Source organism: Oncorhynchus nerka, linkage group LG20 (genome assembly GCF_034236695.1).
Source record: "Oncorhynchus nerka isolate Pitt River linkage group LG20, Oner_Uvic_2.0, whole genome shotgun sequence".
Lineage (NCBI taxonomy): Eukaryota > Metazoa > Chordata > Actinopteri > Salmoniformes > Salmonidae > Oncorhynchus > Oncorhynchus nerka.
The window spans coordinates 1,282,702-1,298,683 of record NC_088415.1 but is presented as its reverse complement, the minus strand read 5'-3'; the positions used below and the strand labels follow the sequence as shown (position 1 = coordinate 1,298,683).

Here is a 15,982-nt window from a genome sequence, read left to right as displayed (position 1 = left end):
CCGCCCCCCCAGGTGGTGAGGGTAGTTAACAGCACGTCTGCCATGCTGATCCTCAACACTGGAGCCCCTCAGGGGTACGTGCTTAGTCCCCTCCTGTACTCTCTGTTCACCGGCGACTGCGTGGCCAAGCACGACTCCCAACACAACCATTAAGTTTGCTGACGACACAACAGTGGTAGGCCTGATCACCGACAGGGAGGAGACAGCCTATAGGGAGGTCGTCAGAGACCTGGCCGTGTGGTGCCAGGACAACAACCTCTCACTCAACGTGAGCAAGACAAAGGAGCTGATCGTGGACTACAGGAAGAGGGAGGTCCGAACACGCCCCCATTCTCATGGTTATCTGATGGCAACGTTGAATGTCCACAGAGAGCCTATTGTAATGCTGCCGCTGTAGGCATTCATTGGCTGGTGTTGTAGAAATGTACTTTTTAAGTTGAACAATAACTTTTAGGCATATACAGTGTGCAAAACAGTCCAATTTACCAATGGCCCTATGATTTGGCTGGACTGCTCGAACAGTCCTAGCACCAGGCTGCGAATCACAGTACTACTGGGACCAGGCAGCGAATCACAGTACTACTGGGACCAGGCAGCGAATCACAGTACTACTGGGACCAGGCTGCGAATCACAGTACTACTGGGACCAGGCTGCGAATCACAGTAGTACTGGGACCAGGCTGCGAATCACAGTACTACTGGGACCAGGCTGCGAATCACAGTAGTACTGGGACCAGGCTGCGAATCACAGTAGTACTGGGACCAGGCTGCGAATCACAGTACTACTGGGACCAGGCTGCGAATCACAGTACTACTGGGACCAGGCTGCGAATCACAGTACTACTGGGACCAGGCTGCGAATCACAGTACTACTGGGACCAGGCTGCGAATCACAGTACTACTGGGACCAGGCTGCGAATCACAGTACTACTGGGACCAGGCTGCGAATCACAGTACTACTGGGACCAGGCTGTGTATCACAGTACTACTGGGACCAGGCTGTGTATTTCCTATTCTGGAAGAAGTCTTCTGAAGTCAGTACGTTCTCTCTCTCCGTCCCCCCCTCTCTCTCTCCGTCCCCCCCTCTCTCTCTCCGCCCCCCTCTCTCTCTCTCGTCCCCCCCGTCTCTCCGTCCCCCCTTCTCTCCCGTCCCCCTCTCTCTCTCTCTGTCCCCTGTCCCTCTCTCTCTCTCCGTCCCCCTCTCTCTCTCTCTCCCCCCTCTCTCTCTCTCCGTCCCCCTCTCTCTCCGTCCCCCTCTCTCTCCGTCCCCCTCTCTCTCCGTCCCCCCCCCTCTCTCTCCCGTCCCCCTCTCTCTCCGTCCCCCTCTCTCTCTCTCCGTCCCCCCTCTCTCTCTCCGTCCCACCCTCTCTCTCTGTCCGTCCCCCCTCTCTCTCTGTCCGTCCCCCTCTCTCTCTCCGTCCCCCTCTCTCTCTCGTCCCACCCTCTCTCTCTGTCCGTCCCCCTCTCTCTCTGTCCGTCCCCCCTCTCTCTCTGTCCGTCCCCCTCTCTCTCTGTCCGTCCCCCTCTCTCTCTGTCCGTCCCCCCTCTCTCTCTCTGTCCGTCCCCCTCTCTCTCTGTCCGTCCCCCTCTCTCTCTGTCCGTCCCCCCTCTCTCTCTGTCCGTCCCCCCTCTCTCTCTGTCCGTCCCCCTCTCTCTCTGTCCGTCCCCCTCTCTCTGTCCGTCCCCCCTCTCTCTGTCCGTCCCCCTCTCTCTCTGTCCGTCCCTCTCTCTCTGTCCGTCCCCCTCTCTCCGTCCGTCCCTCTCTCTGCCCCCCTCTCTCCGTCCCTCTCTCTCTCTCTCTGCCTGCCCCCCTCTCTCCGTCCCTCTCTCTCTGTCCGTCCCCCCCCTCTCTCTGTCCGCCCCCTCTCTCTGTCCGTCCCCCTCTCTCTCTCTGTCCGTCCCCCTCTCTCTGTCTGTCCCCCCCTCTCTCTCTGTCCGTCCCCCTCTCTCTCTGTCCGTCCCCCTCTCCCTCTCTCTCTGTCTGTCCCCCTCTCTCTCCGTCCCCCTCTCTCTCCGTCCCCCCCTCTCTCTCCGTCCCCCCCTCTCTCTCCGTCCCTCCCCCTCTCTCTCCGTCCCCCCTCTCTCTCTGTCCGTCCCCCTCTCTCTCTGTCCGCCCCCTCTCTCTCTGTCCGCCCCCCTCTCTCTCTGTCCGCCCCCTCTCTCTCTGTCCGCCCCCCTCTCTCTCTGTCCGCCCCCTCTCTCTCTGTCCGCCCCCTCTCTCTCTGTCCGCCCCCCTCTCTCTCTGTCCGCCCCCTCTCTCTCTCTCTCTTCTCTCTGTCCCCCTCTCTCTCTCTCTGTCCCCCTCTCTCTCTCTCTGTCCCCCTCTCTCTCTCTCTGTCCCCTCTCTCTCTCTCTCTCTGTCTCCTCTCTCTCTGTCCCCCTCTCTCTCTCTCTCTCTGTCCCCCTCTCTCTCTGTCCCCCTCTCTCTCTCTCTCTCTCTCTCTCTCTGTCCCCCTCTCTCTCTCTCTCTCTCTCTCTCTCTCTCTCTCTCTCTCTCTCTCTCTCTCTCTGCCCCCCTCTCTCTCTCTCCGTCCAGGCCCCTACACCTTCAGTATCTGTGACACCACAGGTTTCTCCGACTACGTCAGGGGAGGCATCGTCTCTCAGGTCAAGATGCCCCAGAAGGTGGCCTTCGTAAGTACCAGACATTGTCCCGCGTGTCATGGTGTCAAGTTCATGTAGAGGGTGGAATGTGTTGGTTCTCGTTAAACCGTTCTGTTACTGTGATGTGGCAGACAGTTTACTGTCATTAAACCAATGTTTAATGTAGTGGGTACATGTGCAGGTTGTGTAACAGATCAATGGGGGGAAAATGTAGTTTCTGACTAACCACGACGTGTAGATTTCCCCAGTAAAATAATCTCCAACATCGTTCACTATTACCTGCTGGAAGAAAGGTTGGGTTAATTCGCGTCTCGCCTTCTCTCTCTCTGTAGAAATCCTTCACCACTTCCATGACAGAGCCAGAGTTTGTGGTGACAGACTTTGCCAAGTTTGAGCGACCAGGACAGCTTCACCTGGGCTTCCAGGCTCTACACAGCTACCAGAGGAAACACAGCAGGCTTCCCAAGCCCTGGTGCCAGGTACATACACACACACCTGTATACACACACACACACCTGTGTACACACACACACACACACACACACACACACACACACCTGTATACACACACACACCTGTACCTGGGCTTCCAGGCTCTACACAGCTACCAGAGGAAACACAGCAGGCTTCCCAAGCCCTGGTGCCAGGTACACACACACACACACACACCTGTATACACACACACACACACACACACATAATGATAATCCCATCAATCAAATCTTGTGAACAAGAATAAACGTGTTCTACTTATTTTCGACTTCCCTGGGGTGTTTACCCAGCTGCCATGCTGTTCCTCTGTACCGGTTTATGGAAGACGACTAGTCTGTACCGGTTTATGGAAGACGACTAGTCTGTACCGGTTTATGGAAGACGACTAGTCTGTACCGGTTTATGGAAGACGACTAGTCTGTACCGGTTTATGGAAGACTAGTCTGTACTGGTTTACTAGTCTGTACCGGTTTATGGAAGACGACTAGTCTACTGGTTTATGGAAGACGACTAGTCTGTACCGGTTTATGGAAGACGACTAGACTAGTCTGTACCGGTTTATGGAAGACGACTAGTCTGTACTGGTTTATGGAAGACGACTAGTCTGTACTGGTTTATGGAAGACGACTAGTCTGTACCGGTTTATGGAAGACGACTAGACTAGTCTGTACCGGTTTATGGAAGACGACTAGTCTGTACCGGTTTATGGAAGACGACTAGTCTGTACCGGTTTATGGAAGACTAGTCTGTACTTTAGTCTGTACCGGTTTATGGAAGACGACTAGACTAGTCTGTACTGGTTTATGGAAGACGACTAGTCTGTACCGGTTTATGGAAGACGACTAGTCTGTACCGGTTTATGGAAGACGACTAGTCTGTACCGGTTTATGGAAGACGACTAGTCTGTACCGGTTTATGGAAGACGACTAGACTAGTCTGTACTGGTTTATGGAAGACGACTAGTCTGTACTGGTTTATGGAAGACGACTAGTCTGTACCGGTTTATGGAAGACGACTAGTCTGTACTGGTTTATGGAAGACGACTAGTCTGTACCGGTTTATGGAAGACGACTAGTCTGTACCGGTTTATGGAAGACGACTAGTCTGTACCGGTTTATGGAAGACGACTAGACTAGTCTGTACCGGTTTATGGAAGACGACTAGACTAGTCTGTACCGGTTTATGGAAGACGACTAGTCTACTGGTTTATGGAAGACGACTAGTCTGTACCGGTTTATGGAAGACGACTAGTCTACTGGTTTATGGAAGACGACTAGTCTTAACAAGTCTGTTCTCGTGAAGCAGGAACTATTATTTATTCTTTAAATGTTCACCTTTATTTTACCAGGTAAGGAAGTTGAGAACAAGTTCTCATTTACAACTGTGACCTGGCCAAGATAAAGCAAAGTATCTCGACACATACAACGACACAGAATGTGCAAGTAGAGATACTGATGTGCAAAGGAGCAAAATAAATCAAATAAATAACTGTATGGGGATGAGGTAGTTGGATGGCCTATCTGTAAACAGCCCATCTAAGTACAGGTGCAGTGATCTGTGAGCTCCTCTGACAGCTGGTGCTTAGAGTTAGTGAGGGAGATATGAGTCTCCAGATTCAGTGATTTTTTTTTTTGCAGTTTGTTCCAGTTCATTGGCAGCAGAGAACTGGAAGGAATTGGAATTGGCTTTGGGGGTGACCAATGAGATATACCTGATGGAGCGCGTGCTACGAGTGGGTGCTGCTATGGTGACCAGTCTGTTATGGAACAAGGCCAGTGATATGTCTTCGGTGCCAGAATGTTCCCTGTCTTCTGCTTCTATCCTCAATCTCTTGACATGACACGAGGACGTGTTAAACCCAAAGCAGTACAAGCTTCCACTTGTTCGTGACTAAATATCTAATAGTCACTGGCCTGCAGCACAAAAGGAAATTCAACATGAGCACCACAATCATACTTGACCATTTTTATTCACAAATGAGTGAAAAGCTCGCGCTGTGGAGCCCTTTGCACCCACCAACGTGACTACTGGAATGAATGTCTTACCCACCAACGTGGCTACTGGAATGAATGTCTTACCCACCAACGTGGCTACTGGAATGAATGTCTTACCCACCAACGTGACTACTGGAATGAATGTCTTACCCACCAACGTGGCTACTGGAATGAATGTCTTACCCACCAACGTGACTACTGGAATGAATGTCTTACCCACCAACGTGACTACTGGAATGAATGTCTTACCCACCAACGTGGCTACTGGAATGAACCCACCAATGCCTGAACCCGCAGGTGTTCATTTTAGGCCCTGCCTCTATAGATGAGAGACTGCCCAACACACCACCTGTGGTGATCTGTTGGGCACCTACTGACCCCAAGAAATATGTCTATCTGAGAGAGGGAGAGAAATAAGATCAGGATTTTTAAGCCTCGAGAAAATTACAGTGGCTTGCGAAAGTATTCACCCCCTTGGCATTTTTCCTGTTTTGTTGCCCTACAACCTGGTATTAAAATAGATTTTGGGGGGGGGTTTGCCTACCCCTTTGAAGATGCCAAATATTTTTTATTGTGAAACAAACAAAAAAAATAAGACAAAACAGAACTTGAGCGTGCATAACTATTCACCCCCCCAAAGTCAATACTTTGTCGAGCTAGCTTTTTCAGCAATTACAGCTGCAAGTCTCTTAGGGCATGTCTCTATAAGATTGGCATATCTAGCAACTGGGATTTTTGCAAAACTGCTCCAGCTCCTTCAAATTGGATGGGTTCCATTGTGTACAGCAATCTTTAAGTCATACCACAGATCCTCAATTGAATTGAGGTCTGGGCTTTGACTAGACCATTCCAAGACATTTAAATGTTTCCCCTTAAACCACTCGAGTGTTGCATTAGCAGTATGCTTAGGGACATTATCCTGCTGGAAGGTGAACCTCCGTCCCAGTCTCAAGAATTTCCCTGTATTTAGCGCCATCCATCAATCCTTCAATTCTGACCAGTTTCCCTGCAGATGAAAAACATGCTGCCACCACCATGCTTCACTGTGGGGATGGTGATCTCGGGGTGATGGGAGATCTCGGGGTGATGGGAGATCTCGGGGTGATGAGAGATCTCGGGGTGATGGTGACCTCGGGGTGATGGTGACCTCGGGGTGATGGTGACCTCGGGGTGATGGTGACCTCGGGGTGATGGTGACCTCGGGGTGATGGTGACCTCGGGGTGATGAGAGATGTCGGGGTGATGAGAGATGTCGGGTTTGCGCCAGACATAGCGTTTTCCTTGATGGCCAAAAAAATCAATTTTTGTCTCAACTGACTGTCTTACCTTCTCCCACATGCCTTTTGGCAAACACCAAATGTGTTTCTTTAAAAAAAAATCTTTAAACAATGGATTTTATCTGGCCACTCTTCTGTGAAGCCCAGCTCTGTGGAGTGTACGGCTTAAAGCGGTCCCATGGACAGATACTCCAATCTCCGCTGTAGAGCTCTGCGGCTCCTTCCGGGTTATCTTTGGTCTCTTTGTTGCCTCTCTGTTTAATGCCCTCCTTGCCTGGTGTGAGTTTTGGTGTGCGGCCCTCTCTTGGCAGGTTTGTTGTGGTGCCATATTCTTTCACATTTTTAAAAATTGATTTAATGGTGCTCCGTGGGATGTTCAAAGTTTCTGATATTGCAGACTGGGGCCTTTCAGAGCAGGTGTATATATACTGAGATCATGTGACACTTAGATTGCACACAGGTGGACTTGAACTAATTATGTGACTTCTGAAGGTAATTGGTTGCACCACTGTGAGACATGGATTGTGTATGTGTGCCATTCAGAGGGTGAATGGGTAAGACCAAATATGTAAGTGCCTTTGAACAGGGTATGATAGTAGTTGCCAGGTGAAACCAGTTTGTGTCAAGAACTGCAACGCTGCTGGGTTTTTCACACTCAACAGTTTCCCGTATGCATCAAGAATTGTCCACCACCCAAATGACATCCAGCCATCTTGACACAACTGTTGGAAGCATTGTAGTCAACATGGGCCAGCATCCCTGTGGAATGCTTTCCGCACCTTGTAGTCATGCCTATCAATGTAATGCTTTGTGGTGTGTTCCAGGCTGATGGAGAGGAGTTGGTGTCCCTGGCTAAAGAGGTTAACTCCAGCCAGACGGGGTCAGCCAAAGTGGACGAGCTGGATGACAAGCTCATTAAGAAACTGGCCTTCGTCTCCGCTGGCGACCTGGCACCAATCAACGCTTTCATTGGTGGACTGGCCGCACAGGAAGTAATGAAGGTAAGGAGCGGCTCACCTTCCTGTCTACTCAAAACTGTCTTTCTGCTCAATATGGTTATAGTGTGTGTGTGTGTGTGGACTTGTGTCCGCTGTATTTTTTATTTACCGGACTCATATGCATTGGGTGCGTAACCTGATTAGGGTGTCCACCCACGGTGCTCAGATTGACAGAAATCCCATTTAGGGGGGCGCTAGGGAGCAAGCCATGGAGTAGGTCACGTTTATCCGAGCTACTGAAATGTTAATGTTTTACAATGGTGGGGGGAAAATGCACTATCGTGGTGCTTGAGGTGTTCCTCACCATTATTACGCAGTTTATTCCTTTCTATTTACCCCCCCCCCCACCCCAATCTTGTCTCATCGCTGCAACTCCCGAAAGGGAGCGGCGATCATGCGTCCTCCGAAACATGAACCCCCAAAACCGCGCTTCTTAACACCCGCGTGTCGGAGGAAGCACCGTTCAACTGACGACCCGAAGTCAGCCTGCAGGAGTTGCTAGAGCGCAACGAGCCAGATGGCTGAGGACCTGGGCTCAAGCTCGCCTTTATCGGCCTGAAAGCCCTCGAGACGGCAATGAGCCAGATGGCTGAGGACCTGGGCTCAAGCTCGCCTTTATCGGCCTGAAAGCCCTCGAGACGGCAATGAGCCAGATGGCTTATTTAGGCTTGCCATAACAAAGGGGTTAGTTACTGACTCCAAGATATTTCAAGTCTAAATTCAGGCTATAAGACAACAAAATGTGATGGAAGTCGAGGGCTACTTCCTGGGAACGCTGAGTATCGAGGGCTACTTCCTGGGAACGCTGAGTGTCGAGGGCTACTTCCTGGGAACGCTGAGTGTTGTTAGGGTTGTTGTTAGGTGACCGTATTAACGACACACACGGCAGGCATGAGTCTTGAATGTAGTAAACTTCCACGTGACCGTTGAGTCACGGTGATCTCCTCTTATGCATTTTGGACATGCGTAGGTTGTACCCAACTCTCTAATGACCATCAGGTCCTAATGGCCTGGTACTCAGGGCTCTGTTCATCCATCAGGTCCTAATGGCCTGGTACTCAGGGCTCTATTGTCCCTCCATCAGGTCCTAATGGCCTGGTACTCAGGGCTCTATTGTCCCTCCATCAGGTCCTAATGACCTGGTACTCAGGGCTCTATTGTCCCTCCATCAGGTCCTAATGGCCTGGTACTCAGGGCTCTATTGTCCCTCCATCAGGTCCTAATGGCCTGGTACTCAGGGCTCTATTGTCCCTCCATCAGGTCCTAATGGCCTGGTACTCAGGGCTCTATTGTCCCTCCATCAGGTCCTAATGGCCTGGTACTCAGGGCTCTATTGTCCCTCCCACCCTGTTCACGCCCATGATGCAGTAGCTGTACAGTATTATAACTGTGTGTGTGTGTGTGTCCTAGGCGTGTACAGGGAAGTTCATGCCCATAATGCAGTAGCTGTACAGTATTATAACTGTGTGTGTGTGTGTGTGTGTGTGTGTGTCCCTAGGCGTGTACAGGGAAGTTCATGCCCATAATGCAGTAGCTGTACAGTATTATAACTGTGTGTGTGTGTGTGTGTCCTAGGCGTGTACAGGGAAGTTCATGCCCATAATGCAGTAGCTGTACAGTATTATAACTGTGTGTGTGTGTGTGTGTGTCCTAGGCGTGTACAGGGAAGTTCATGCCCATGATGCAGTAGCTGTACAGTATTATAACTGTGTGTGTGTCCTAGGCGTGTACAGGGAAGTTCAGGCCCATAATGCAGTAGCTGTACAGTATTATAACTGTGTGTGTGTGTGTGTGTGTGTGTGTGTGTGTGTGTGTGTGTCCTAGGCGTGTACAGGGAAGTTCATGCCCATGATGCAGTGGCTGTATTTTGATGCTCTGGAGTGTCTGTCTGAGGAAGAGGGAGGAGCCATGCTCACTGAGGAGGACTGTGCCCCTGTGAGTACATACTCACACACTCTGACGTCTACCATACTCACACACTCTGACGTCTACCATACTCACACACTCTGACGTCTACCATACTCACACACTCTGACGTCTACCATACTCACACACTCTGACGTCTACCATACTCACACACTCTGACGTTTACCATACTCACACACTCTGACGTCTACCATACTCACACACACCGCCCACCAATATGCACACACCTAACACAAACCCTCACAGGCCAAACACATACAGGCACTACAGGTCTGGCACAAAACACATCATGCCACTATTTCAAGTAGAACTTTACAGCCTCTCCTGTTCTCCTTTACAGCCTCACCTTCTACCTGTTCTCCTTTACAGCCTCTCCTGTTCTCCTTACAGCCTCTCCTGTTCTCCTTTACAGCCTCACCTTCTACCTGTTCTCCTTTACAGCCTCTCCTGTTCTCCTTACAGCCTCTCCTGTTCTCCTTTACAGCCTCTCCTGTTCTCCTTTACAGCCTCACCTTCTACCTGTTCTCCTTTACAGCCTCACCTTCTACCTGTTCTCCTTACAGCCTCACCTGTTCTCCTTACAGCCTCACCTGTTCTCTTTACAGCCTCACCTGTTCTCCTTTACAGCCTCACCTGTTCTCCTTTACAGCCTCACCTGTTCTCCTTTACAGCCTCTACCTGTGGGAAAACGATTAAATGACATCTCTCCCTCTCTCCAGAGGAAGAGTCGTTATGACGGCCAGATCGCTGTGTTTGGCTCCCAGCTGCAAGAGGAGTTGGCTAAACAACGTTACTTCCTGGTTGGGGCTGGCGCTATTGGCTGTGAGCTGCTCAAGAACTTTGCCATGATTGGATTGGCTGGCGGAGAGGGTGAGGTCATCGTGACGGACATGGACACCATTGAGAAATCCAACCTCAACAGACAGTTCCTCTTCAGGTGAGAGGGGGGGGGGGGCAAACTTAACCCTTGGAGGGTTTAAATCATGCAACACAAGCATCTCTTAACCCTTGGAGGGTTTAAATGATGCAACACAAGCATCTCTTAACCCTTGGAGGGTTTAAATGATTAACACTGGTTTTAGCCATTGGAGGGTTTGAAATGATGCAACACAACATACTGCTTACCCTTGGATCCGTTTAAATCATGCAACACAAGCATCTCTTAACCCTTGGAGGGTTTAAATGATGCAACACAAGCATCTCTTAACCCTTGACCCTGTGATTACACTGGTTTAGCCATCGGGTGTCTGAAATGGCACCCACTTTCCAACATACTGCATTACTGTAGATCCGTGTGTAACGGATGTGAAACGGCTAGCTTAGTTAGCGGTGGTGCTGGTGTAACGGATGTGAAACGGCTAGCTTAGTTAGCGGTGGTGCTGGTGTAACGGATGTGAAACGGCTAGCTTAGTTAGCGGTGGTGCTGGTGTAACGGATGTGAAACGGCTAGCTTAGTTAGCGGTGGTACTGAGGTAACGGATGTGAAACGGCTAGCTTAGTTAGCGGTGGTGCTGGTGTAACGGATGTGAAACGGCTAGCTTAGTTAGCGGTGGTGCTGGTGTAACGGATGTGAAACGGCTAGCTTAGTTAGCGGTGGTGCTGGTGTAACGGATGTGAAACGGCTAGCTTAGTTAGCGGTGGTGCTGGTGTAACGGATGTGAAACGGCTAGCTTAGTTAGCGGTGGTGCTGGTGTAGGATGTGAAACGGCTAGCTTAGTTAGCGGTGGTGCTGGTGTAACGGATGTGAAACGGCTAGCTTAGTTAGCGGTGGTGCTGGTGTGGTGTAACGGATGTTAGAAACGGCTAGCTTAGTTAGCGGTGGTGCTGGTGTAACGGATGTGAAACTGCTAGCTTAGTTAGCGGTGGTGCTGGTGTAACGGATGTGAAACGGCTAGCTTAGTTAGCGGTGGTGCGGCGCTAAATAACATTTCAATCGGTGACGTCACTCGCTCTGAGACCTTGAAGTAGTAGTTCCCACTTTGCTCTGCAAGGGCCGCGGCTTTTGTGGAACGATGGGTAACGATGCTTCGAGGGGTGACTGTTGTTGATGTGTGCAGAGGGTCCCTGGTTCGCGCCCGGGTATGGGGTCTGTTCAGATGCCGTACTCTACATGGAATAGAGAACCACTTGGGACGTAAGACCTTTGTGTTTTAATTGAGCCGTTACTGTTATTGCTTCTCTTTCGCTTCTATTTCATTGTTCTTCTGTAAAGGGTGACGGGTTTCAAAGGATATTTTATGAAATAAAGTTTTGTTTTGTTTTGGTTTGTAATTCAGGCCGTGGGACGTGACGAAGATGAAGAGCGAGACGGCGGCCGCGGCGGTGAAGCAGATGAACCCGTCCATCCGGATCACGGGACACCAGAACCGCGTCGGACCCGAGACGGAGCGCGTCTACGATGATGACTTCTTCGAGAGCCTCCACGGAGTCGCCAACGCTCTGGATAACGTCGACGCGCGTAAGACGCACTTTTAAAATTACTGCACCGTGTGGGCTGTCGTTATCGACCGTTATCTATCGTTATCAACGGCTACAGGCGGTATCGTCTCCACGGCTACAGGCGGTATCGTCTCCACAGTGAGAAGGGGGAGGAGAAGGTGGCAAAGAGCTTCCTAGGGTTAGAGGCAGATGCTTGGAATTTAGAGTGGTAGAAAGTGGCTTTAGCAGCAGAGAGAGAAGAGGAAAATGTAGAGAGGAGGGAGTGAAAGGATGCCAGGTCCGCAGGGAGGCGAGTTTTCCTCCATTTCCGCTCGGCTGCCCGGAGCCCTGTTCTGTGAGCTCGCAATGAGTCGTCGAGCCACGGAGCGGGAGGGGAGGACCGAGCCGGCTTGGAGGATAGGGGACATAGAGAGTCAAAGAATGCAGAAAGGGAGGAGAGGAGGGTTGAGGAGGCAGAATCATGAGTCAAAGGTAGACGTGGGGAGGTTAAAGTCGCCCAGAACTGTGAGAGGTGAGCCGTCCTCAGGAAAGGAGCTTATCAAGGCATCAAGCTCATTGATGAACTCTCCGAGGGAACCTGGAGGGCAATACATGATAAGGATGTTAAGCTTGAAAGGGCTGGTAACTGTGACAGCATGGAATTCAAAGGAGGCGATAGACAGATGGGTAAGGGGAGAAAGAGAGAATGACCACTTGGGAGAGATGAGGATCCCGGTGCCACCACCCCGCTGACCAGAAGCTCTAGGGGTGTGCGAGAACACGTGGGCAGACGAAGAGAGAGCAGTAGGAGTAGCAGTGTTGTCTGTGGTGATCCATGTTTCCGTCAGTGCCAAGAAGTCGAGGGACTGGAGGGAGGCATAGGCTGAGATGAACTCTGCCTTGTTGGCCGCAGATCGGCAGTTCCAGAGGCTACCGGAGACCTGGAACTCCACGTGGGTCGTGCGCGCTGGGACCACCAGATTAGGGTGGCCGCGGCCACGCGGTGTGGAGCGTTTGTATGGTCTGTGAAGAGAGGAGAGAACAGGGATAGACAGACACATAGTTGACAGGCTACACAAGAGGCTACGCTAATGCAAAGGAGATTGGAATGACAAGTGGACTACACGTCTCGAGTGTTCAGAAAGTTAAGCTTACGTAGCAAGAATCTTATTGACTAAAATGATTAAAATGATACAGTACTGCTGAAGTAGGCTAGCTGGCAGAGGCTGCGTTGTTGACTATGTAGGCTAGCTGGCATTGTCTGCGTTGTTGACACTACACTAATCAAGTCGTTCCGTTGAGTGTAATAGTTTATGTTGATTTACTGTGCTGAACTATTAGCTAACCTAGGGGACTAGCTGGCTAGCTAGCAGTGTTGATTAATGAAATGAAAATGTGATACTACCTGTGGAGCGGCGAAATGCGTTGTTGAAAGTTCTGTTAAGCGACAATAGCTGGCTAGCTAACCTCGGTAAATTAAGATAATCACTCTCTCTAAACTACACAATTATCTTTGATACAAAGACAGCAAAGACAACTATGTAGCTAGCTACACTAATCAAGTCGTTCAGTTGAGTGTAAGTTGTGCTGCTAATCGGTAGCTACTAGCGATCAAACAAATCAGGGCCGTTGGACGATGAAATGTAATGAAATGAAATGAAAAAAATTGCTAAGATTAGACAAATCAAACCGTTGTACTATAATGAAAAATGAAATGTAATACTACCTGTGGAGCGAGTGCAGATGCGACCGCGCTCCAACCCGGGCTGGACTGTCCTGTATCCTGTATTAGCTGGCCGTTCTGTAGCCCCCTCTACTATTAGTCCTGTATCCTGTATTAGCTGGCCGTTGCTACCTGTAGCTAGCTGTTCCTGTATTAGGCTAGCTAGCAGTGTCTCCTGCGTACACTACACTAATCAAGTTAAGGAAGACAAATAGCTGTCTCCACAGTTATCAACGGCTACAGGCGGTATCGTCTCCACAGTTATCAACGGCTACAGGCGGTATCGTTATCTCAGGCATAGTCTCCACAGTTATCAACGGCTACAGGCGGTATCGTCGTTATCTCAGGCGGTATAGTCTCAGTTATCAACGGCTACAGGCGTATCGTCCACAGTTATCGTCTCCACAGTTATCAACGGCTACAGGCGGTATCGTCTCCACAGTTATCAACGGCTACAGGCGGTTTAGTCTCCACAGTTATCAACGGCTACAGGCGGTATCGTCTCCACAGTTATCAACGGCTACAGGCGGTGTAGTCTCCACAGTTATCAACGGCTACAGGCGGTATCGTCTCCACAGTTATCAACGGCTACAGGCGGTATCGTCTCCAGTTATCAACGGCTGCAGGCGGTATGGTCTCCACAGTTATCAACAGCTACAGGCGGTATCGTCTCCACAGTTATCAACGGCTACAGGCGGTATCGTCTCCACAGTTATCAACGGCTACAGGCAGTATCGTCTCCACAGTTATCAACGGCTACAGGCGGTATCGGCTCCACAGTTATCGGCTACAGCGGTATGGTCTCCACAGTTATCAACGGCTACAGGCGGTATCGTCTCCACAGTCTCCACAGTTATCAACGGCGGTATCGTCTCCAGGCAACGGTATCGTCTCCAGTTATCAACGGCTACAGGCGGTATCGTCTCCACAGTTATCAACGGCTACAGGCGGTATCGTCTCCACAGTTATCAACGGCTACAGGCGGTATCGTCTCCACAGTTATCAACGGCTACAGGCGGTATCGTCTCCACAGTTATCAACGGCTACAGGCGGTATCGTCTCCACAGTTATCAAGAGGAGTCCAGGGAGCTGGGCCGGTACAATTAGATTGTTTAGGGCTGAGGAAGAGGTGCCCGGGGGTGGGGGTCGATTGTTTAGGGCTGAGGAAGAGGTGCCCGGGGTGGGGGTCGATTGTTTAGGGCTGAGGAAGAGGTGCCCGGGGGTGGGGGTCGATTGTTTAGGGCTGAGGAAGAGGTGCCCGGGGTGGGGGTCGATTGTTTAGGGCTGAGGAAGAGGTGCCCGGGCTGGGGTGCCCGGGGTGGGGGTCGATTGTTTAGGGCTGAGGAAGAGGTGCCCGGGGTGGGGGTCGATTGTTTAGGGCTGAGGAAGAGGTGCCCGGGGTGGGGAGGAAGAGGTGCGATTGTTTAGGGCTGAGGAAGAGGTGCCCGGGGGTGGGGGTCGATTGTTTAGGGCTGAGGAAGAGGTGCCCGGGGGTGGGGGTCGATTGTTTAGGGCTGAGGAAGAGGAGTCCAGGGAGCTGGGCTGAGGAAGAGGAGTCCAGGGAGCTGGGCCGGTTCAATTAGATTGTTTAGGGCTGAGGAAGAGGAGTCCAGGGGGAGGGGTCGATTGTTTAGGGCTGTGGAAGAGGTGCCCGGGGGAGGGGTCGATTATTTAGGGCTGAGGAAGAGGTGCCCGGGGGGGAGGGGTCGATTATTTAGGGCTGAGGAAGAGGTGCCCGGGGGGTCAATTGTTTAGGGCTGAGGAATATTGGGAACAATTATGCTATGTGACTGTCCCTCTCCTGTAGGTATGTATATGGACCGGAGGTGTGTCTACTACAGGAAGCCCCTGTTAGAGTCCGGGACTCTGGGCACCAAGGGAAACGTGCAGGTGGTCATCCCCTTCCTGACCGAGTCATACAGCTCCTCCCAGGACCCCCCGGAGAAGTCCATCCCCATCTGCACACTGAAGAACTTCCCCAACGCCATCGAACACACCCTGCAGGTAACACACACACACACCCTGCAGGTAACACACACACACACCCTGCAGGTAACACACACACACACCCCTGCAGGTAACACACACACACACCCTGCAGGTAACACACACACACACCCTGCAGGTAACACACACACACACCCTGCAGGTAACACACACACACACCCTGCAGGTAACACACACACACACCCTGCAGGTAACACACACACACACACACCCTGCAGGTAACACACACACACACACACCCTGCAGGTAACACACACACACACACACCCTGCAGGTAACACACACACACCCTGCAGGTAACACACACACACACACACCCTGCAGGTAACACACACACACACACCCTGCAGGTTAACACACACACACACACCCTGCAGGTAACACACACACACACACACCCTGCAGGTAACACACACACACACACCCTGCAGGTTAACACACACACACACACACACCCTGCAGGTAACACACACACACACACCCTGCAGGTAACACACACACACACACCCTGCAGGTAACACACACACTCTCTCTAACCTGCGG

At 51.2% G+C, this 15,982-nt stretch overlaps 1 protein-coding gene across 1 annotated transcript in view; it reads left to right on the top strand.

The window, feature by feature from the left end:
• Window positions 1–15,982, top strand: part of LOC115123375 (ubiquitin-like modifier-activating enzyme 1) — a 62,435-nt gene that overhangs the window by 23,840 nt on the left and 22,613 nt on the right. Inside the window, 7 exon segments of the mRNA XM_065005118.1 lie at window positions 2,537–2,634; window positions 2,937–3,083; window positions 7,192–7,368; window positions 9,190–9,300; window positions 10,011–10,228; window positions 11,568–11,749; window positions 15,240–15,436. Of these exon segments, the coding sequence (XP_064861190.1) occupies window positions 2,537–2,634; window positions 2,937–3,083; window positions 7,192–7,368; window positions 9,190–9,300; window positions 10,011–10,228; window positions 11,568–11,749; window positions 15,240–15,436 (1,130 nt within the window).